Source organism: Aulonocara stuartgranti (assembly GCF_965226115.1).
Source record: "Aulonocara stuartgranti genome assembly, chromosome: 4".
NCBI lineage: Eukaryota > Metazoa > Chordata > Actinopteri > Cichliformes > Cichlidae > Aulonocara > Aulonocara stuartgranti.
In genome coordinates, this window is record NC_138942.1 from 36,338,257 (window position 1) to 36,362,664 (window position 24,408).

Genomic DNA, 24,408 nt, shown 5'->3' on the forward strand with positions numbered 1-24,408 from the left:
GATTTATCTTCTGTTTTAGATCAACTTTGATCACTTCGAGCCATCTTAAGTCCGTTTGTTCTAACTTCTCACTAACATCTCGTATGATTTCAGATCCCTGCTGTTCCTCACCTGCCCTGTAGGTTTGTGCTTTGACCTCCAGAGGGCGACAAATCAGCACAGACAGAGAGCTCCATTCAAACTTTGCTGCCATCAGGAATAATTCTTCAAATATAATCATCAGTGTTTGAGCAGTTATGATATCAGGGACAATCTAGACATGTGTGACAATACTGAACATGTCACATGACACACCTCAAACATCATGTGATCCACTCTCAGTCTGCACTTTCATTCATGACTTCAACAGGTTGAAATGAGCTTTGAAGAAACATTCAGTGAAATAAATCTTTTATGGATTCATGTGAGCAGCAGATGAACTTTACAAAGAATCAGTGGATTTATCTTCTGTTTTAGATCAACTTTGATCACTTCGAGCCATCTTAAGTCCGTTTGTTCTTCTCACTCACTAACGTCTCGTATGATTTCAGATCCCTGCTGTTCCCCAGCTGCCCTGTAGGTGGCCTCAGTGTGTCTCACACCATTTACAGATGATTACAGGTCGTTTACAGTTCAAACAGGTCCAACATAAGAAATATGCAGAAAATATCCTGCTATAACAGTTTGGGTCAAAGTGCAGATGTTCCAGATGTTCTGAGTCTGTCTGTGTTTCATGTTAACATGTAGATGTTGGACCAAAGTGAAGCTTTTTGATGTGACTGCAGGAATGTGAAGTGTAACTCTGAGCTGTAGGAAATGAAACTAAATGGACTTTTTCTCCTTTATTTATAGGAAAGTGTAGGAGAGCAACAGATGAACAAGCGTTACTGTAACAGGAAACACAAGCACGTCATCAGAGGATCTTTATGTTCATCATCATCACTGTTTCCTTGTTCTGTCACAAACACACAACACTTCCTGCTCTCTCTCTGATGGATCTGATTGGCTGTTTCATTCACAGGAGGTCAGGGCGTCACACCAACAGCTTTAACTGCACAACGACACACTTTAAATCATCTGCAGACAAACCTGTGTGTTTGATTTATGAAGAAATAATAAAGACGTGTGTACAGCTGTCCATGAAGCAGCTTCTCACACAAACTCTGACACTTCAGCCACTTTAATTCCTGCAAAGCTGCGTAATAAAGAGCTGTGACTGCTATGAGCTGCTGATGATGACTGCATGAAGCTCTCAGCTGAAGCTTCTTTCATTTATTTTAATGTTAATGTCGCCTTTTTAAGCCTGTGTGAGGATTTTAATGACACACATTAAAGGAGCTTCTTTGATTAAAACCAAATTCATGTTGATTTTCAGCCTGAAATGATAAAAACTTTAATAATTCTGTTTATAATCATCAACCTGGAGACTAATGAAAAGTATAATAGTGAAAAAAAAAGCCTTTATTATTTGAGTAATGCCTGAATCTGCTCAGAGACGGAGACAACACAGAGGTGTTGATGACAGTTTGACATTAACTGAATTAAAAACAAAGTGCTCTTATTGTGAAAATCTGCCTCCTACTTCTTTAAATCATTTTTATGTATTTTTTAACGTCACAGTGAAACATTGAGGCATTAATCTGACACAGTTTGATCAGCAGCTGTGTTTTCACTGACGTTTCACTTTGATTTGTTCAGACTGAGCAGAGAGGATCGGTTCTCTGTGTGCGCACTGCTGAGAAACACAAGCTCATTTCTGCTGTTTCATGAAAAGTGTTATGGAGGAACAAGAAGTTCAGCCTCTAAACTCTCAGCGTGAGGACTGAGTGAAGAGTTTCAGAGCAGAGAGTTTTGGCTCACAGCTTTTAGCGTCTACACAAAGAGACGATTACGCACTTGATCTGAGAACATCTCCACCTCCTACAAACAAACTCTCCTACGAGCAGCTGTCACAACCACAACAGGCAGAAGACTGGATCCTGCTGCAGGTTAATGATTGATCTAAAGGCAGCTGACCTTTGAGCAGGAACTTGTGAGTCTTTTATTGTGTTTAATGCTCACAGTGCTGAAGCCTGCAGACACACCCACATCATATTATTTGTTCTCAGGGTTGTTCGGCGTGGTGGAGTGGGAACAGAAACTTTCTGCAGGTTAATTATTGATCAAACTAAAGTCATATTAAGGAGCTACTGGCACGGAGTCAGAGCAGAGCTCAGAAATCTGAAATATATCAAAGTATATTAAAGTTAGAGTTTAGAGAACACTGTTTGGTTAGCTGCCTCAAAGGCAGATGACTCTCAATATCACAAGATCAGGTGAAATTTCAGACCAAGGGAAAATCACTGGGATTATCTGTGAAGAGGCAGAAAAGCATAGACCTCGTCTACCTTATAGACATTTTGAAAAGGTAAGAGTGAATCTGTCTTCATTCATCTACATGGAAACATAAAACCAAAAAACAAACCAATACAACAAACTCACACCCAGTAGGGCTGGGCGATATAAACAATAAACGACAGAATCGATTAAATTTGGTCAACGATAGAGATTTTGACTATACCGCTCTATCGCGACAGCGCATGTGATGATGTCATCAAACTGCACCTGTTTTGGTCGAAAGCATCGCAGCGGTTAAAACCATTATCCTCTGCAATTATGCTGGGTGACAGTCACAGCAAAGAGATGAAGCACTTTTGAAACGCGGGGAAAGCCAAAAACTGCGCTTCCTCCACTTCCGTAACATTGATTCAATAATGTTGAATTCTCTGCAGCTGCTCTATTCCCATGTTGTGGCAGTATATTAATAACTAGCCTCGTGTTGTGGATGAATGATCTCAGTTGTTCTCGTGACTGAAGTTTGGCCCGTGTACAGCATCCTGCTATGCGACTGCATTTGTCCCTGACCACCAGAATCACTCACGTTAACTTTTATCGAGTGGAAAAAGAGTTGGGGTTCATCCTCCAGCTTCACTGTGCTAATGTTATGCTAACATAGCTGTGTCGCTAGCAATCACGTAGCACAACATTATATACCAGGTAGTCCAACTTCAGTAACCCTGCAAACGCCACTGCTGTTTAGTTTTCTGTCTTCATTTATGTTGGAAGTGGTAGCAGAGCTGTTTGAATTAGTTTCAAAAATCTCAGTCAGAACATGGTATGAAATGTTTAGGTGTAAACTAGCGCGCTAACTTCCTGTTAACTTCTAAGTCCGTTAAATTTAATAAATTCTGTTTTCATGGATATTAAACTTAATTGTTACATCTGCTAAAGCAGCAACGCTGATGATTTTATTAAAGATGAAAGAATTTAGACCGTTTTTAACTCTCAGTGTTCGTTTGACTTTGGGACCTGAAGCTGTCGGAGTTTTGGACCCAGATTACTCCGTGAAGCTCCTCCCTATGGCAGCCGTAATGCTCTGACGATCCATCAAGCAGTGCGGCTTACCAAAGTTGTGCTAAAACATTTTTAACAGATTTCTGCAGCCAAAATCGGTTCGAGGTCACGAAGCACAACCAGAATTCATACATAAGGCACACTCTTGATTTTTGAGAAAATTAAAGGATTGTAAGTCTGCCTTATAGTGTGGAAAATACGTTATACAGAAGAAAAGAATATATCGCGATATATATCGTTACCGCACATGCTTCAAATTATACCGCGATATGGATTTTAGGCCATATTGCCCAGCCCTAACTCCCAATTTATTTACAACATTTGAAACATACAGTGTAGCTCCGTCAAAACACTCCAAGGCCAAGTGAAAGTGCTGAGAGGGAAAAGATCATGATTAATGATTTATTTAAACTCATAACTGGGTGCAGCAGCTGAGCTTTGACCTGTGAGCTGCAGCTTAAGCTTCTTTTATGGTTCAGTGTTTAATGTGTCAACTGTTTATCACTGCAGAGACGCCTACAGGCTATCTACTGTTCAAAAGTGAATTGTTATACACAGTGCAGCAGCTGACCGTTGACCTGTGAGCTTCAGCCTCTTTGCTGGTGTGAAGTGTTTAATGTGACGCAGTCTGCAGACACAGACGACTGCTGACGGAGAAGAAGCAGAGGATTTTCTCTGTTTCTACACAGACCTGGTCCAGACAGCAGAGAGCTGCAGAGTGAAGACGTTCATTGGAAGAAGCTGAGTAAGTTCAACGTCCTCTTTGAATCCTGGATCAGGAAGTGAATATTTGGTGTTTAAATAAGGTTTCTGTCTTTGACTCAGTCTGCTGTCACTTTTTAGAGAGAAAAGGAGATTTTAGATTAACTGGTGTTCCTGCTGCTCCAGCATTAAAGCACAGTATAGGTGACTGCGCTGATGCCTGTTTATAATTTCACCAAAGCTAATAAACTGTTGGCTAAATTTTCTTGTTTTCAGATGTAAACAGAGGTGAGAGGAGCAGATAATAAGGATTAAATATTATACTGAATAACTAAATTCTGCTAGTCTGTGACGTAACTCCCAGCAGCATCGCCTCATTTCTTTGACCTTGACCTAGCTAAGCTAACATGAGTTAGCTTAGCTAGCAGAGCAGCTATCTCTGCTGTCTGTCATGTGACCGAGTCAAGTGTGTGTAGTAGACTTGTTAGCATAGCTAGCAGGCTGAAAGAAGCTAGCAAACTGTGTGAACACTTTGTAAGAGGTGAGCAGTGAAGGATAAGGAGCTCCTCCAAATGCTGATAATGCACTTAACCTGAATTTACTGCTTGTTACATTATATGTGATGTTCAGTCAAAAACAATTACTTAAATTAACATTATTATTAGTAGTAGTATTAGTATTAGTATTTGTTTATTATTCATGACATGGCTCCCTACTGTAGTGGTTTGAACAACTGATCTGTGGTTATTGTGTCCCTGCAAATTCAACAATGCGCCTCAATGCAAAGCATCAAACAAATATTTTTATTATCAAGTCCTACTGGATGAATCACCGTAGCTCTGACAGTGAAGCACACTCATTTTTATTGGTAGTCACCTTGTAAGCAATGTTCCCTCTAAGCTGCGCACTGTTGGCACGGTCTCTGCGCAGAGAAAATCTGTATTGAGCACACAAAAAGAATTCTAACCTGAATTGAAATTAAAGTAAATATGTGCCGGTGTTTTAGCAAAGCGGCTGATGTGGAGTGAAGCCACGTTAATGACAACGTGTACAACCATTGGAGATGTGAGCAGGACAGACGGAACAACTGACAGGAAAAGTGTGGACTTTATACCAGTTTTTAAATTGTGTTGATCGACCACGTAAAACCAGAGTTATGATAAAAATATCTGCAATGTTTGGTTTTCTTCCTGAATACTGTCGTTGTTTATATTTACTGCAGGAAGAAACGGTAAAAACTGCGTTTTATAAGGAAAACGCTCGAAAGCCTGTGAGCAAAAACAATACCAACCCCCAGCCTTTCCTATTGGTCGAAAAATGTACCATGTCGACCAATCAAAACATGGCATTTAGTTGTTAAGAAACGGAGTGACGGCGGTGTTTTGAGATGTGAGAGATTTGAGACGTTTAGAGCAAATCTTGTGTAGTTAGTGTGTAGTTAGTGTGTAGTTAGTGTGTAGTGTAGTCAATAGTGTTGTTGTGTGTGTCAGAACAATGAGGCGCCTGCTGAGTGTTACAGGTGTTACAGCAGTGAAACATCTGCTGCTGTCAGGCCTGCAGGTATCAGGCTGTTGTTCTCCTTCATCTCATAGTGGACAGAAATTATTTTTTGGAGCGGCACAAATAATTTGTGTGGCATCAGATTTGATGCAGAACAGCTGATTGTTCTGTAAATAGTTTGAAATGTTTATTTTAAAAAAAACACCTTGGCTGTAGTTTTTTGCAGTAAACAGCTGCAAAAAACTCTGTTTGCAAAACTCAGTTACTTTTTTGAAGAAGTAACTATATAATTAACTGCCCAGCATTGGTCATTATTTACTGTATGTTGCAGACAGAGTTACAGACTCTCTCCCAGACCACAGACTCATCATACAAGTCAGAGCTTTATTTAAAGATTGAAGTTCAAGTTATTTTTCCTTCCAATAGTGTTAACATGCTACAGGTCATGAACAAGATTTTCTTTTTTAACTTTCATTGTAAGTGGGCTAAAGCAGTTAATTAAAAGTAGTTTAACAGAAATGTAAACGCTGTAAATTGATTATTTTAATAAACATGTAACTTGGATGGATTCGACGCTGGCGTGACCACAGTGCACACGTCTAATGTCGCTCACAGTGGATCGCTCAGGGAGGTTGTGTGTTCGCTCAGACAAGTGAAACATTAGAGGGAACATTGCTTGTAAGTGCAAGCTTTAAACTCTCATGGATGAGTAAAACTCATTAGAAACACTGGCGAGCAGTGAGTGAATAACAGGTCTGACAGCAGCAGCAGGGACGGTGCTGTCATAGTTTAATGTGGAGTCTGTTTGAACTCAAACACTGAAGAGCAAAGAAAAGAACTTTAATGGTTCTGGGTCCCTTTGACCAAGCACTTTGCATTTTTTGTATTATGGTATATGGTTCTGGTTCATTTACAGTCTTATTTATGCTTCTTTGAGTTTCTTATACTTCCTGTTTAGTTCCTTGATCATTAGATTCCCTCTGTGTCTCTGTGTGCCTCTGTGTGTCTCTGTGTGTGTTTGTGTGTGTTTGTGTGTGTTTGTGTGAGGCCTGGTGCTCCATTCTATATTTCCTCAGCCTGTCATGTCTCTCTTGTCTCCTCTTTCCCTCGCTCACTCTCGTCTGCCTTTCCTCCACTCCTCTGTCAAGCTCACGTGTCAGTGTTGTGTTCCTTTGTTTGCTGTTTTATTGTGAAAGTCTTGCATTCTTTGTTCAGTGTGTTTCATTTTTCCTGTGAAGGTTCTCAGTCATCCAGGTCATCATAGTTGAAGGAGCTTGGAAAGAAAAGCATCTGGACTTCTATAAGTTGCTTGAAGATGTTTCGCCGTTATATTTGGGTCCTACCCTGTCTGCATTATGCAGCTAGTTCAAGACCAACATTTTTCTAGTTTCCCAAACAGTGAATCAGTGTGTGTCAGTGAATGCATCGTGTGTGCTTCAGGCTCCATCTAGTGGACTGATAGCAGAGCAGCTGATGGCAGCTTCCTCTGCCTCACACTGCTGTCTGACTGCATCCAGCTGACACTGAGATGAAGCAGGAAAGAAGCAGCTGATATTTGGACAGCACACATGATGAAAGGAGGATTTCAGCTGATGTGCACATGAATGATTTGTGTTTCCCCTGCAGGTAGAAAGTGTGTGTGAGCTGAATTGAGCAGCATGGATCAGTGTGAGGACAGAGAGGAGGGAGCCCCTCCCTCTAAAAGCACTCTGTGTGGGGAACATGAGAGCCAGACCAAAGCTCAGAGGTGAGATGACCATCTCTAACTGTCCATGACTCTTCTCCATGTCACAGCTCAGCACTCACATCACTGCTGCATCATTATTCACAGGAACCAGCCTGGACCTCCACCCAGCTCTGTGTCTTATGAAAGTAACTCAGTCAAAGATGCCATTAAGAGATTTGAGCAAAGACAGTCAGCTGAGAAAAGGTAAGCTAATACCAATAATATCAGCTGATATGTGATGAGAATTTTACTGACGATTTATAACTTTTTCAGGATCCATCAGAGACTCAAACCTGGACCTCGACCCAGCTCTGTGTCCTTACAGAGTGACTGGTCTAAAGGTCGTCCCATTAATTTTAAATCCCAGCCTGTGTCTGCTGCAGAGAGGTGAGCTGTTAGCAACATGAGCTCTTTGATTTAACTGCTTGATGTTGTTGGATATAAACTACAAACACGTCGTTCCCTCAGTCCCATTTAAACTGTCTTTTAAAACAAGCCTTTGGTTTCTAAACAACTGAAAACCCACTTCAGCAAACAGGAAGTGATCAGAGCGTCCGTCCACTTCCTGTCAGGCCCTGCAAACATTTCATATTGAAGAAAAGTAGCTGACATCTCACATTTTTACTCCACCACATTCAACCATTTTGACATTTTACAGCATGAAACTCTTGTCACATGACTCCTGTTATGTTATAGAGTCATGTGACCACCAGGGAGGGATTTGTATGGATGAAACACATTCAAATCAATCTGATTCATCAATGGAAACATTTTTGGTGTAAATGCAGCAACACTGAAAACGCTGAAGATAAAAACACAACAGATGAAATATGAACAAATCGAGGCTTTGAATACACGTGTGTGTGTTTGAGACACAGAGATAAATGGATTGTGTGTCTGTCCTATTGCTGCGTGAGGGTTTTATTGTAGATTTTGTGCGTGTACACTTTTGACCACGAAGGTGTTGAAAGGGCGTAAAACAGTTGGAGGCACCAGAGTGAACACTAGTGCTGTCAGTAGATTAAAAATGACTAATTAATGACACAATCTTCTGTCATTAATCCTGATTAATCACAATTACTTGATCAATAGCTGCAGTTACATTTTTCCAACTTTATATTTAAGCCTGTAACAGACGTTTACACCATATAATGAAGTCAATGCAGAATAAACACAAAGAATGTTAAACGCTTCAATTCAAAGAGACTTTGAATAGTTTTCAGTCTTTAACTCAGCTTCTCTGCTGTAAATACAACTTTGTAACAAACATATATACTAAAAGCTAAGTGTGCACTAATATATAATAATATATCATCTATATTACTGCTGTTAATGAAAATGTTTAATCAGACTCATCACAGGGTTACTGTGGATTCATTTGGATTAATCACCATTAAACATCATTTTTAATGTAAACGAATCAAAGTTCATTTCATGAGCAAACAGACTCGAGAGAAAAGGGCAAATTTACACACTTAACATGTTTATTGAACATGTAAACATTGATTAACCTCCTGAATGAGCCGACCCCCCCAGGGACAGTCCTGCATGCTAATGATGGGCTCTGCTCTGTACCTGCAGGATTCTGTCAGCCACAAACTCCTCAGCTGATCCTGAATCTGAGCCCATCTGTCAAACAATCATTTTCTTCACAGGTCTGTGGAGGTGGCACTGATCCTGCAGCAGTCTAACACTCTCTGTCACTCTTCTTCAAGTCTTTGACACGAGGAACCAAAACTATGTTATTAACAACACTAACAGGTCTGCAGTTTGTCCACTTGGCAGTTGTGTCATCAGTGCTTTGCATTGTTGTGATATTTTAAGCTGGAAGTGCTTCGGTGAAAAGAAAATTCCTTCTGTCACGATGTGCAGAATCCTTCATGTTGGTCGGCTGGTCCGTCTTGTTATTTTTTTAATACTCAAACTTTCCATCGAGAGGTCAGTGTGTGTTTGTCATCTTCCATATTGAGCTGATTGGTTCAGCTTCCGTCACTAACAGATGTGCTGCACATCTGCACGTGTGCAAAGGTAACTCTACTCAGACAAACTGCTCGAAGTGCGTTGATAGAAACATTTCAGGGATTTTGAGTCGTTCTGCTCTCCAGATGTGTCGTGTTAAAGGTTTTTATCATGTTAATCATGATAACAGATGAACCCCTAACCCTACATGTTAATTTTGACAGCACTGGTAAATCCTTTTTAATGTTCTTCTGTCAGATCATTGATTAGACTCGACTCCAAATACGAGACTCGGAAAACTCAAATGAAAACTCAAATCAAAGCAATGAGAAAAGGACTTCTTGTGTTAGAATGAAAACATATGGAAGTGGTCAGGTTTCAAACACTCGTTGAATCTACTGCACAGTTACATTCAGGGACCTTTGGCCTCCTGAGAGCATTAGTTGATGGTTCATCACAGTTTTCTCAAAGTTTCCTCTGAGCTTCTGCAGCATCATCACTTCCATCACTGATGAAAGAAAGTTCATAGAAAACAGAAAATATATCTTCAGAATCTGAGAGTCTAAAACTTGACAGACTTGATTCAGATGAAGTTATTTGAGCAGAAACTCCTGGATCTTTATCCTGTGTTGATCTAATCCTTCATGGTTCCTCCACAGAGTGGAGCAGCAGAGCTCAGAGGTTCCCAGTGGTCAGTCTGCCCAGCAGCATCAAACACAGCTGGACTCCATATTTATGGTCTGTACATGTACAACAACTACTTTATTATTAATATTAATAATAATGCATTTATTTATAGGTCCCTTTCAGAACACCAAGGACTCTGTGGACTAAATGACCAAAAGAAAACAAACTTTGAAATCAGACGGTGCAAATGTGATCACAGGGAAATGTTTTAAACATCGAGGCTTTAAACAGAAACCAAAGTGAAACAGTTTGTAGTCGAGATCAGTGGGAATGAAGCTGAATAACTGTTTCTTCAATAACTTTGAGCTCTTAAAAAACAAAAACTAGCTGAAAGTCTGGCTGCTCTTATGAAAAGTACAGAGAAATTATGGGTCGCTCAACACTTGTGCACAATATAAGAGTTTAAATAAATCTGAAGAATAACTCAAAGTCCTACAATCATACTGATAAAGTCATCTACAGCTAACTATCCAAGTGGATTTGTTTAAGACAGCTCCATCTGCTGGTGGCCCTCTGCAGGTGCATGAAAGGGGCGTGTTTATATTGAAAGTAGTAGAGAAAGTAAACCCCACGGGAAGGAGGAGGACTCTCAGCAGCTTCCAGCTCATATTCAGACATTTGACTTCTCACTGAAAGCAGCAAGTTTGAGTGTCTGTACCTTAGTTAGAAGAGATAACATGTCAGTAGTAATTAGAGTTGATTGAGCAATGCTGTCCTTGTAATGTAGTTTATGATTTTTATGGACAAGTCCAGTTTTTCTGTAGAGCCTCTCAAGTTGGTGACAGCAGCAGTGGAAGTTCACGTGTAAACCAGAGCAGCAAATCAGGTCCAAATGTGTTGTTCACAGTGAGTGGGATCATCATTGGCTGCTATGTTAACCTCCTGCAGCAGGATGTCTTTGGTCAGAGAATGGATAGATCACGAAGTCATTGTTGAGTTTAGGGAGACAGTAGACAGTTGGAGGAGGTTCAGCCAGTTGACACACAGTAGATAAAATAACTGAAGGCAGGAGCAGACACCTGTATGACTTTCCACCTCTCACATAGATTATTTCCCTGGGCAGCGCCACAGGGCTGGTAGATGTAAACAAAGCTGGAGGAGAGGATTGATTCATCTGAGAAAAGTCACAGAGTTGTGTCTTGATGCTCAATCATCCAGGTACGTAAATCCCAAAAAGCTTGATTCTGTTCATCTGGATGTTTTCAGAGGGAGAAACGTTTCATCATCATCAGGTGACTTCTTCAGGCTCAGCTGACTGCAGGTTTCAATCTTATAAACAGGACATTTGTATGACTGAAACCAGCCCACTGAAGGAACAATGGGCTGGGAGGTCAGTTCATTGATCATTGGTACGCATATTGTCAGGACCATTGATCAATGGTTGTTGATCAATGGTCATGAGTCCAGTTCACAGAGAGCTGGGGAATGGCTGCAATCACAGCATGTAAGATGGTGACAGTTGTACCCTTAGGCCCCTCCTCCATTCAGAGATGGTCTTTCCTTTTCACATAAATGGCCTCCTTGACTCCGCCCTCAAACCAGCGTTCACATTTACTCAGGACCTTCTTGATGTGAAGTTCTTCTGCTTCGCTGGCTGCTGTGTCTGTGGGGATGGTGTTTGTTCTGTGTTGTAGCGTCCTGATGACGCCCAGTTTGTGCCCCAGTGGATGATGAGAGTCAAACCTTAAATACTGATCTGTATGCGTAAACAGAGTGAACCTTTAAGACCAGTTGTCTGTACGATCAACTCAGTCACCTGAAACATCTCCAAGTTTCTGGCTTTGATCATCAACCTGTTGGTAGTTCAGCTCTGAACACCAGTGAAATGTTTCTCCCACTGAAATCGCTGCATTCATATGAACAGAATCAACGTTTTGGGATCATGGAGTTGTGGACAAAGTCTCAGTTAATCAGATAAAGTCAAACCTATAATTGGTAAAGAGTTCGCGGATGATATGCCCCTTGATCGTAAAGAAGTGGATGTTGTGTGGACTAAAGTTCAGAGTGGTGGGTCATTCATAAAGTATTCTGTTCCAGCTGCTGGAGGACAACATCATCACTTTTGTGAAGAGCGAGCTGAAGAAGATCCAGAAGGCTCTGAATCCAAATAAGCCCCAGTGCTTGGAGTTTCAGAGGGAGGATGATGAGCAGAGGAGAAACAGCAGAGAGGCATTTGTGAAGATCACAGTGGACTTCCTGAGGAGAATGAAGCAGGAGGAGCTGGCTGACCGTCTGCAGAGACGTAAGAGGATTTATCTAAAGATTTAAGCTGCTGGATAAATGAGACACTTGTGACACCAGTGTGTTCAGTCATTTCTCAGTGGGTCAGAAATTGTCATCAGCATTTTGTAAAATGTGATTGTTAAAGTTGTATTTTTATTATTATTATTCAGAACTTCCAGCTGCTGTTTGTCATCGTAACCTTAAGTCTAAGCTGAAGAAGAAGTTCCAGTGTGTGTTTGAGGGCATCGCTAAAGCAGGAAACCCAACCCTCCTGAATCAGATCTACACAGAGCTCTACATCACAGAGGGAGGGACTGCAGAGGTCAATGATGAACATGAGGTCAGACAGATTGAAACAGCATCCAGGAAACCAGACAGACCAGAAACAACCATCAGACAAGAAGACATCTTTAAAGCCTCACCTGGAAGAGATGAACCAATCAGAACAGTGCTGACAAAGGGAGTGGCTGGCATTGGGAAAACAGTCTTAACACAGAAATACAGCCTGGACTGGGCTGAAGACAAAGCCAACCAGGACATCCAGTTCATATTTCCATTCACTTTCAGAGAGCTGAATGTGCTGAAAGAGGAAAAGTTCAGCTTGGTGGGACTTGTTCATCACTTCTTTACTGAAACCAAAGAAGCAGGAATCTGCAGCTTTGAAGACTTCCAGGTTGTGTTCATCTTTGATGGTCTGGATGAGTGTCGACTTCCTCTGGACTTCCACAAAACTACAATCCTAACTGACCCTAGAAAGTCCACCTCAGTGGATGTGCTGCTGATAAACCTCATCAGGGGGAAACTGCTTCCCTCTGCTCGCCTCTGGATAACCACACGACCTGCAGCAGCCAATCAGATCCCTCCTGACTGTGTTGGCATGGTGACAGAGGTCAGAGGGTTCACTGACCCACAGAAGGAGGAGTACTTCAGGAAGAGATTCAGAGATAAGAAGCAGGCCAGCAGCATCATCTCCCACATCAAGACATCACGAAGCCTCCACATCATGTGCCACATCCCAGTCTTCTGCTGGATCACTGCTACAGTTCTGGAGGATGTGCTGGAAACCAGAGAGGGAGGACAGCTGCCCAAGACCCTGACTGAGATGTACATCCACTTCCTGGTGGTTCAGGCCAAAGTGAAGAAGGTCAAGTATGATGGAGGAGCTGAGACAGATCCACACTGGAGTCCAGAGAGCAGGAAGATGATTGAGTCTCTGGGAAAACTGGCTTTTGATCAGCTGCAGAAAGGAAACCTGATCTTCTATGAATCAGACCTGAAAGAGTGTGGCATCGATATCAGAGCAGCCTCAGTGTACTCAGGAGTGTTCACACAGATCTTTAAAGAGGAGAGCGGACTGTACCAGGACAAGGTGTTCTGCTTCATCCATCTGAGTGTTCAGGAGTTTCTGGCTGCTCTTCATGTCCATCTGACCTTCAGCAACTCTGGAAAAAATCTTCTTGAACAGAAACAAATAACCTCCAAGAGTTTTAGCTTTTTAAACCAAAAAGAATCTCTCCACCAGAGTGCTGTGAACAAGGCCTTACAGAGTCCAAATGGACACCTGGACTTGTTCCTCCGCTTCCTCCTGGGTCTTTCACTGCAGACCAATCAGACTCTCCTACGAGGTCTGATGACACAAACAGGAAGTAGCTCACAGACCAATCAGGAAACAGTCCAGTACATCAAGAAGAAGCTCAGTGAGAATCTGTCTGCAGAGAAAAGCATCAATCTGATCCACTGTCTGAATGAACTGGATGATCGTTCTCTAGTGGAGGAGATCCAACAATACAGGACTTCAGGAAGTCTCTCCACAGGTAAACTGTCTCCTGCTCAGTGCTCAGCTCTGACCTTCATGTTACTGTCATCAGAAGAAGATCTGGATGAGTTTGACTTTAAGAAATATTCTGCTTCAGAGGAGGCTCTTCTGAGAATGCTGCCAGTGGTCAAAGCCTCCAATAAAGCTCTGTAAGTAAACATGAACTCATTGCTTAAAATCTTATAATCGATAAAAATCTTAAAACCATGGGAAATAAATCAGAAATGCTGAGTTCAAAGAACAGTTAAAAAACATAAAAATAGTGAATTAAATGATTATCATTCACTCAGTAAATATTTTTTCAGTCCAGCAGGCCGTGTCAGTATTTCTGACACATTTTTGTCTATATCTCTTATCAAAGTACAATCCAGGCCCAGCCAATAAGAACATGAGCTCTGATCCTTCAGCCCCTCTGACAGGTTTATTATCGTCAGCTTGTTCACGTCTCCAAATCCAGCAGTTTGTTTTTTATCTCATTTTCAGTGCACACTCTCCCTTTTTTATTATAAATCTCTGCTGTGACTGTCCTGTTTTCATCCAGGATGGAGGGAAAACTTGGGCTTCCATCCATCCATCCATCTTCATCCGCTTTATCTGAGGCCGGGTCGCGGGGGCAGCAGCCTAAGCAAAGAGGCCCAGACCTCCCTCTCCCCAGCCACCTCCTCCAGCTTATCCGGGGGAATACCAAGGCGTTCCCAGGCCAGCCGAGAGATATAATCTCTCCAGCGTGTCCTGGGTCTGCCCCGGGGCCTCCTCCTGGTGGGACATGCCTGGAACACCTCACCCAGGAGGCGCCCAGGGGGTATCCTTGTCAGATGCCCGAACCACCTCAGCTGGCTCCTTTCGATGTGGAGCAGCAGCGGCTCTACTCTGAGCCCCTCCCGGATGGCCGAACTTCCCACCCTATCTCTAAGGGAGAGGCCAGCCACCCTTCGGAGGAAGCTCATTTCTGCCGCTTGTATCCGCGATCTCGTTCTTTCGGTCACTACCCACAGCTCGTGGCCATAGGTGAGGGTAGGGACGTAGATCGACCGGTAAATTGAGAGCTTCGCTTTTACACTCAGCTCCCTCTTCACCACGACGGACCGGTGCAGCGTCCGCATTACTGCAGCTGCAGCCCCAATCCGTCTGTCGATCTCCGGCTCCCTTCTCCCATCACTCGCGAACAAGACCCCGAGATACTTCAACTCCTCCACTTGGGGCAGGAACTCATCTCCGACCCAGAGTGGGCACTCCACCCTTTTCCGGCTGAGAACCATGGCCTCAGATTTGGAGGTGCTGATCCTCATTCCCGCTGCTTCACACTCGGCTGCGAACCGTTCCAGTGCGAGCTGGAGGCCCTCACCCGATGAAGCCAACAGAACCACATCATCCGCAAAAATCAGAGATGAGATTCTGAGGCCACCAAAGCGAAAGCCCTCCGCCACTTGGCTGCGCCTAGAAATCCTGCCCATAAAAATTATGAACAGAACCGGAGACAAAGGGCAGCCCTGGCGGAGCCCATCACCCACCGGGAACGAGTCCGACTTATTGCCGGCAATGCGAACCAAGCTCTTGCAACGGTTGTATCGGGATCGAATGGCCCGTAGCAATGGGCCAGACACCCCATACTCCCGCAACACCTCCCACAGGACACCCCGAGGGACATGGTCGAATGCCTTCTCCAAGTCCACAAAACACATGTAGACTGGTTGGGCAAACTCCCATGCACCCTCAAGTATCCTCGAGAGGATAAAGAGCTGGTCCAGTGTTCCGCGACCAGGACGAAAACCGCATTGTTCCTCCTGTATCCGAGGTTCGACTAGCGGACGAACTCTCCTTTCCAGCACCCTGGCATAGACTTTCCCAGGGAGGCTGAGGAGTGTGATACCCCTGTAGTTGGAACACACCCTCCGGTCCCCCTTCTTAAAGATGGGGACCACCACCCCGGTCTGCCAGTCCACAGGTACTGCCCCTGATCACCATGCAACATTGCAGAGGCGTGTCAACCAGGACAGCCCTACAACGTCCAAAGCCTTCAGGAACTCGGGGCGGACCTCATCAACACCAGGGGCTCTGCCACCAAGGAGTTGTTTAACTGCTTCAGTGACCTCGCCCCCGGAAATTGGCGGGTCATTCCCCTCATCCCCAGACTTTGCTTCCTCCTCGGAAGACGTGTCAGTGGGATTAAGGAGGTCCTCGAAGTATTCCTTCCACCGCCTGACAATTTTCTCAGTCGACGTCAGCAGCGCTCCGCCAGCACTATACACAGTGCAGGTAGAGCACCGCTTTCCCCTCCTGAGACGCCTGACGGTTTGCCAGAATCTCTTCGAGGCAGTCCGAAAGTCTTTTTCCATGGCCTCTCCGAACTCCTCCCACACCCGAGTTTTTGCTTCAGCCACTGCCCGAGCCACATTCCGCTTGGCCTGTCGATACCTGTCGGCTGCCTCCGGAGTCCCACAGGCTAACCAAGCCCGATAGGACTCCTTCTTCAGCCTGGTGGCTCCCTTCACCTCTGGTGTCCACCATTTGGTTCGGGGATTACCACCACGGCAGGTACCAACCACCTTGCGGCCGCAGCTCAATGCAGCAGCTTTGGCAATGGAGATGCTGAACATGGTCCATTCGGACTCAATGTCCCCAGTCTCCCTCGGAATGCTGTTGAAGCTCTGCCGGAGGTGTGCGTTGAAGATCTCGCGGACTGGGGCCTCTGCTAGACGTTCCCAGCACACCCTCACTACGCATTTAGGTGCACCAGGTCTGTCCAGCGTCCTCCCCCGCCACCTGATCCAACTCACCACCAGGTGGTGATCAGTTGACAGCTCAGCCCCTCTCTTTACCCGAGTGTCCAGAACATATGGTCGCAGGTCTGGTGATACGATTACAAAATCGATCATCGACCTACGGCCTAGAGCGTCCTGGTGCCACGTGCACTTATGGACACTCTTATGTTCGAACAGGGTGTTCATTATGGCCAAACTGTGATTAGCACAGAAGTCCAATAACAAAGCACCGCTCGGGTTCAGATCAGGGAGGCCGTTCCTCCCAATCAAGCCCCTCCAGGTCTCGCTGTCGTTACCCACGTGAGCATTGAAGTCTCCCAGCAGGACAACAGAGTCTCCAGGTGGAGCACCTTCCAGCACCCCCCCCCCCTCCAGGGACTCTAGGAACTCTGAACTGCCACTCGGCGCATAAGCGCAGATGACAGTCAGGACCCGTTCCCCGACCCTAAGGCGCAGGGAACAAACCCTCTCGTCCACCGGGAAAATCCCCAACGTACCGGCAGCAAGCCGAGGGGATATTAGAATACCCACCCAGCCCGCCGCCTCTCACCAGGGGCAACTCCAGACTGAGACAGAGTCCAGCCCCTCTCCAGGAGACTGGTTCCAGAGCCCAAGCCATGCGTAGAGGTGAGCCCGACTATATCTAGCCGGTACCTCTCAACCTCACGCACTAACTCAGGCTCCTTCCCCACCAGAGAGGTGACATTCCATGTCCCTATTGCCAGTCTTGGCAGCTGGGGGTCAGTCCACCAAGGCCTCCGCTCCTGGCCGCCACCCGGCACACAATGCACCCGACCCCTATGGCGCCTCCTGCGGGTGGTGGGCCTGCAGGAGGATGGGCCCATGTCTCCTCTTCGGGCTGTGCCCGGCCGGGCCCCATGGACTAAGGCCCGGCCACCAGACGCTCGCCCTCGGGCACCCTCCCCGGGCCTGGCTCCAGGGGGGGGGGCCCTGGTAACCCTATCCCGGGGAGGGTAAACTGTTCTCTCGATATCCTTTTCATAAGGGTCTTCTGAATCGCTCTTTGTCTGGTCCCTCACCCAGGACCAATTTGCCATGGGAGACCCTACCAGGGGGCAAAAGCCCCCAGACAACATAGCCCCTGGGATCCCTGGGACACACAAACCCCTCCACCACGATAAGGTAGCGATTCAAGGAGGAGAACTTGGGCTTCATAATTGAAATTGCCACTCAGGTCCTGTTTCTTGACAGTATTCATATCTAACTGTAAGGCTTCCATAACCAGTGTTCCCACAGAATTACAGTGGGTTCTCTCTGGGTCCTCTACAGTTTCTTCCCACTGTCCACAGACATGCAGTTAGATTACCTGGTGATCTAAACTTCATGCAGGTGTGTGTGTGAGAATGGTTGTCTTTCCCTCTGTGGGCTTAGTGGAAGAGACTGGATGGATCTCTGCTTTGTCTTTGATATATCCTGACAGCAAACATTCTCCATGAAGTCTGCATTTCAGCTCATCTCCTTTATACACACCTTTAACAGGAGGAGTTTTATACAGCTAGTGTTTAAAATCCAGTGTTACTCACAGTTAAATAGCATAACAATTACTGAATTAGTAAGATTTTCTAAAATAATTGTTTTAGTTAATATTGTATGATAGTGTACACAGAATTATTAGCTCAGTAGGTAGAGTGGTCGCCCCATGATCATAAGGTCAGGGGTCGAATCCACCGAACAGCTACCTTGATGGTACCCCTGAGCAAGGTACCATCAAGGTACCAATCGTGTGCACTGGACTGGTAGCACTCATAGTGTCATAGGTTGGTTTTTTTTGTTTTTTTTAAAAGGTTTAACATATAAACAAATTTCATTTGATCACATATATTTTTTGTTTTGTTTTGTTTTTTCCCTTTCTCTCCCAGACTGAGCAGCTGTAACATCTCAGAGGAAGGCTGTGAAAATTTGTTGTCAGTGGTCAGCTCCCAGTCCTGTAGTCTGAGAGAGCTGGACCTGAGTACCAACAGCCTGAAAGCTTCAGCAGTAAAGCTTCTGTCTGCTGCAGTGGAGAGTCCACACGCCAAACTGAATATTCTGAGGTCAGATCAATTTGTATTCTGTTTAGTTCTGTTTGTTTATATGTTTGATGTTTGGTTTTGTTTATATCAACTAACAAAAATAATCAATAATTTAACCAGTAAAGGTAAACTTTATCCAGTTATCCTTGTTCCATAGCATTTTTATTCATTTATAAGTTAAAGTGAACTTACTAACCTGCTCAGCACAAGACAATAAGCTATTGCACCCTGATTACACTTTAACAACAATCTTTATTCATGTTTTTATCTTCAGACTTAACATCTGTGAACTCTCAGAGGAAAACTGTGAAGCTCTGTCCTCAGTTCTCAGCTCGCAGTCCTCTAGTCTGACAGAGCTGGACCTGAGTATCAGAAAGCTACAGGATTCAGGAGTGAAGCTTCTGTCTGCTGGACTACAACGTTTAAACTGTAAACTGAATACTCTGAGGTCAGATCAGAAAACAGTTTGTTGTTAGAATTATTCAATTATTTAAGTTCATACATATGATGTTGTTTCTTAGTATGTTTATGTTTCCTCTAAAAATAGAAAGTCAAGATTTAATGTTGTGAAATGTATTAACAAACTCAACATGAGTATTTGTTGTATGACTGTCTTTTATTTTTCAGACTGAGTGGCTGTAACCTGTCAGAGAGAAGCTGTGAAGCTCTGTCCTCAGTCCTCAGCTCCCAGTCCTCCAGTCTGAGAGAGCTGGACCTGAGTAACTCTGACCTGCAGGATTCAGGAGTGAAGCTTCTGTCCGCTGGACTAAAGAGTTCACAGTGTGCAGTGGAAACTCTCAGGTCAGGATTCAAACTTTTCCACAGATGATCATTTGAAATGTGACTTATATTATTGTATAAACAGGTAACCTTTATACAGCTGTCAAGTGAACTTTTATTTACATTTGAGTGGATAATTGGACTCCGAATTACTTTCAAAAGTAATTGGCGACTACCGATTGGTTTGCTGTTAGTTTTTTTATTCACAGTACTTACTTAATTTTAAAGGCTGATTTCTCAAAATGAGATGTTTATCTTTTCTTCTACAACACTTGGAGCCACCAAATCTTCTTGCTTCATTTATTCATTACAGTTTGATTTAAAGAATATTAGACTCGTAACATAATAAATACATTTATTTCACTTCTTCTTGAGAGAAAGAAAGGGATGACTGGGTGAGCTCCAGTGGTTCATCCCAGCAGAGAGAGCAGCACACTGGGCTGCAAATGATCACAGTAGTAATAGCCATAGTTTGATAAAACAGGCATTCTTACCCTGTAGATAATACAGGGTTCTGGTGCCGATGTGGGGGAGGGGAGTCGCCCGGTACTAACTACATACTGAAGTGTCTTGTGTTCCAAGAACACAACGACCAAGACAGAGAGATCCTACTGGCAACCTTCTGGTTACAAGATGAGCTTCCCAACCCCCAGAACCGCGGTCTTATCCTCCAGTTCTGTGTTGATGATAATCACATAATAGGAGAGCAGCTGGGCATCCAGTGGAAGTGTGATGGAAATCAAAATCCTGAATTGGATTCGGTGCGGTTGCGTTACTATTTTTCAACAACCAATCTTATATCAGCTGCATGGAAGTAGCTATAAGTAATCTGGGCGCTACAGCTTTAACCCTTTAAGTCTTACCATAGAACCAAGTCCGCCACAGCTTATATTATATTTTTACATGCTGTGGAGCCATTTTTGGGAGCATTTCAAGTTGCTCTACATCAATACAACCATTACAGCCTAAATTTTAATAATATGCATGCATTAAGTGCATAGAAATTACATAAATTGCAAAAAGTGCAATAAACTAAAAAAAATTTGAAAATCGTTTTTGTTTTTTAACATATATTTCTAGTTAGAGAAATTTAAGAGGCTTATCCCTCAAAACTGTAAATGCAAAAAAGTTGCACAAAATAGTTTCCCACCACATGAAATTTATTTTGAGTGTCTTCATAGTTTTATTTTTGAAATACACTAATTTCTATACACTGCAGGAAAAACGAAAATAAATATTATAGTGCAAATTTGCAAAAAAGCAGCATATGCATCAAAATAAACTATTTCCAGCAGTGCAATATGAGTCCTAAGCATCCCAGAAACAACACAGAAAGTCAGAAAGTCAAACATAACTTTAAAAAACACTAGTATAGGGTTATGAGGCCATGATGGTAAAAAATACATTTCTGCAAAAATGACATCACTTCCGGTTTTGGGCAGGTCATGGCGGATATGCGATAGTTCACGCTGATGTCAATTCCAAAGTAGGAAGTGTTACAAACAGCTGATCGGATCGGCAAAGCGTGTTTCTGGAATATTATGTTACGCAAAACAGAGTGTGCCCACTCTGACCGGCTTTAAAGGGTTAAGCAGCTGCATGCACTCCCGCGGACAGCGATCACTTTCTGGCAGACGATCACTTTTTGGCACAACACCTGGAGCTAAGGGGGCAAAACAATCGCATGAGTGCTGCTGTTTGGCTGAGGAAGAATAAAGTATTCATGGTAAGCCAATCACATGACCACTTCAAGATTACAAAGCAACAAGGTGACATATACCAGTTTTTAAATTGTGTTGATAGGTCACATAAAACCAGAGTCATGATAAACAATATATACGCAGCGTTTTTTTCCTCAATAGTTTCGTCACTTTTACTGTCTAAGGACAGCACAGCAAGCACTCTCTGCTTATGAGCAAAAAAAACCCAAATCATCCCTTTCCTGTTGGTGGAAAAATGAACCATGTCGACCAATCAAAAAAATGATATAGCAACATGACATTTGGTTGTTTAGGAAGAGGGGGAAGTTTTAGGAGTGACGGTGTGAGATGTGAGAGATTTGTGACGTTTAGCGTATTTGGAGTGTGTGCATAGTATGTTGTGTTGTGTAGTTAGTGTGTAGGGGAAAAAAGAACAAAAAAAGTTAGTGTGTAGTGTAGTGGATAGTTTTATGTTGTCTGTCAGAACAATGAGGCAATTGCTGAATGTTAAGTGCCCTGAGGCGACTGTTGTGATTTGGCACTATATAAATAGAGTTGAATTGAATGGAATTGTTACAGGTGCTGCCACAAAACCAGCAAATGCAGATTACAGTGTAAACGGTGTCTCCAGGTAGAAACAGCAGTGATACACCTGCTGCTGTCAGACCTGCAGGTATCAGGCTGTGATGTTCTCCTTTATGGTGGACAGAAATTATTTTTTTGGAGTGGCACAAATAATTTGTGGCATCTTATTTAATGCAGAACAGCTGATTGTTCTGTAAATAGTTTGAAATAGTTATTTTTAAAAAAATCAAGGTAAAAGGTAAATTGTTACAAATAACAAAATGGTTGTTTGCAAACCTTGTGTATAGGATTTTAAGGGTGTTCGTCTTGTAACCGGAAGGTTGCCGGTTCGAGCCCCGGCTCGGACAGTCTCGGTCATTGTGTCTTTGGGCAAGACACTTCACCTAGCGCCTACTGGTGATGGCCAGAGGGGCCGATGGTGCGATATGGCAGCCTCGCTTCTGTCAGTCTGCCCCAGGGCAGCTGTGGCTACAACTGTAGTTGCCTCCACCAGTGTGTGAATGTGAGAGTGAATGAATAGTGGCATTGTAAAGCACTTTAAGGCCCGAAAAGCGCTATATAAATGCAATCCATTATTATTATTATTATTATTATTATTAAAATATTATTAAAATATTAAAATTATTAGATTTCAAGTTAATGATTTATTAAACATGTTTGTGGTTGTAACAGTAAAAAATATAACTTTTTCTACTCATATTGTTTTTTGTCTGATTTTAGGTCAATTGTGTTAATACAGTATGTCAAAATGAAAACATAACTGTAAATTCAGACACGTGAGGTTGTGCTGAAAAGAATGATACCAAACAGGCAAAGTAAATAGTTTTTAAAGGTGGAATATAGAGGTCAAATCAAAAGTAGTTAAAAATGGCCAATTATACCCTGGACCCCAGAGGGTTGAACATTTTTTTTAAAGTAACGCAATAGTTACTTTTCAAGTAATTAATTACTTTTAGTAACTGACTTACAATATTTTAACTCTAAGTAACTACGTAGAGTTAACTATAGTTAGTAGTATAGTTACTAGAGATGGCACGATACCACTTTTTTATGTCCGATACCGATACCGATATCATAAATTTGGATATCTGCCGATACCGATATGAATCCGATATAGTGTTTTTTAATCAACAAAACTGTTTTTTAAATATCTTGCTGCATTTTGTATAAGTTCATACTCAAGTTTAAAACAACAACTACACTAAAGCTATTCTGTTATACCTGTATGCAAAAAAAAATATTTCATAGTTCAGCAATACTGATCAATCTAATAAACTTAAACCTACACCATCCTCCCTATTCTGGTATTTTAAAGAGTACTTAGCGTAAATATTAAGCAACCTAACTAATAGGGTTCCAACTCCCAGCAACAACAAAAATAAATAAATAAAAAATAGGGAACCACCCCTCACGCTCCACCTCATGATGCTTAATCGACGTAATCAACCTTAATTTGATGCAGTGTGAAAAAAATGCACAGAAATCAATTATTTTTCAAGAAATATTAAATAGATTCAACATCTTTCTTCAACAAAATTGCAGACTGCACAGATGGTACCTTCCCAAAGGAAAAAGTACTATAGCTTACTAGGGTATATATATTAGACTTAATAGTCACTATATACAGTAATTGACTTCTATTCATTTTACATCAAATTAAAACTTTGGGTGTCAGATAATTATTTATTAAAAGCTAGACATTTTAAATGAGAATAAGAAAGAAAAGTATGTCTTTGTGCCCCCTTTTCCCTGTTAATGCCCTATCGGCCCCCCTGACTAAACTTTGCTAGATCCGCCCCTGCACAGTTACCAGCGTCAGCTACGTAGAAAAAGATCCTGGTGTAGAAAGTAATATTAAATAAATTGTAACAACAGCTTATCAAGCTTAAACGTGCTGCTGTTGTTCAGCCGCTGGTTTCCTCTTTCTGGTGCAAAGTGGGCCAAAAACAAACAAGAGAGACGGACTCGAGACAGAAAAGCCGATCAGCTGATCATTTAAGCAGTTTCATGATTGAAGTAGCAGCAAGAAGAGGCAGTCGTTTGTTAAGCTTAACGCGGGAATGCTTTACAAACATTCAGAGATGGACTTACACACTTGCTTTACTTCTCTCGGGATAACTTTGTCGGAGATGAAATGCCGGGTTGCTAGCGAAGCTCCAAATGCTATCCAGACCACCGACAGGTCCCGCATGCCACAGCCGCTCTATCACGTGATGCATACTGCTCCGACGTGCTAACGTTCTGAGGTGAGTTACGGCGTGTTGCAAGTTTTGTGAGGTGCTTTCGTGATATTTAATGGATCGGATTACATTTTTTATTTTTCTCCGATATCCGATCCAGTAATTTAGGTCGGTATCGGACCGATACCGATACGTAATATCGGATCGGTCCATCTCTAATAGTTACTAGTTACTTCTTGGTAACTACTAACTATAATTACTTGTTCAAAGTCACTTGCCCAACACTGATCCCAAACCATCTCCACTGGGTTTAGGTCAGGTGACTGTATCCTCACTACAGACCGAATAAATCACCTGAATTTGGAAGTCTGCCTCCGTGTTCT

At 42.9% G+C, this 24,408-nt stretch overlaps 1 protein-coding gene across 2 annotated transcripts in view; it reads left to right on the forward strand.

The window, feature by feature from the left end:
- Nucleotides 1-1,704: 1,704 nt before the first annotated feature.
- Nucleotides 1,705-24,408, forward strand: part of LOC309704926 (protein NLRC3-like) — a 39,236-nt gene continuing 16,532 nt past the window's right edge. For both annotated transcript variants that reach the window (XM_082530438.1, XM_082530439.1), the window contains exons 1-11: nucleotides 1,705-2,386; nucleotides 3,883-4,117; nucleotides 7,201-7,321; nucleotides 7,406-7,504; nucleotides 7,574-7,687; nucleotides 9,919-9,997; nucleotides 11,984-12,188; nucleotides 12,340-14,134; nucleotides 18,628-18,801; nucleotides 19,055-19,228; nucleotides 19,408-19,581. In XM_082530438.1, the coding sequence (XP_082386564.1) occupies nucleotides 7,233-7,321; nucleotides 7,406-7,504; nucleotides 7,574-7,687; nucleotides 9,919-9,997; nucleotides 11,984-12,188; nucleotides 12,340-14,134; nucleotides 18,628-18,801; nucleotides 19,055-19,228; nucleotides 19,408-19,581 (2,903 nt within the window). In that variant the 5' untranslated portion in view covers nucleotides 1,705-2,386; nucleotides 3,883-4,117; nucleotides 7,201-7,232. The remainder of the gene's footprint in view (nucleotides 2,387-3,882; nucleotides 4,118-7,200; nucleotides 7,322-7,405; nucleotides 7,505-7,573; nucleotides 7,688-9,918; nucleotides 9,998-11,983; nucleotides 12,189-12,339; nucleotides 14,135-18,627; nucleotides 18,802-19,054; nucleotides 19,229-19,407; nucleotides 19,582-24,408) is intronic.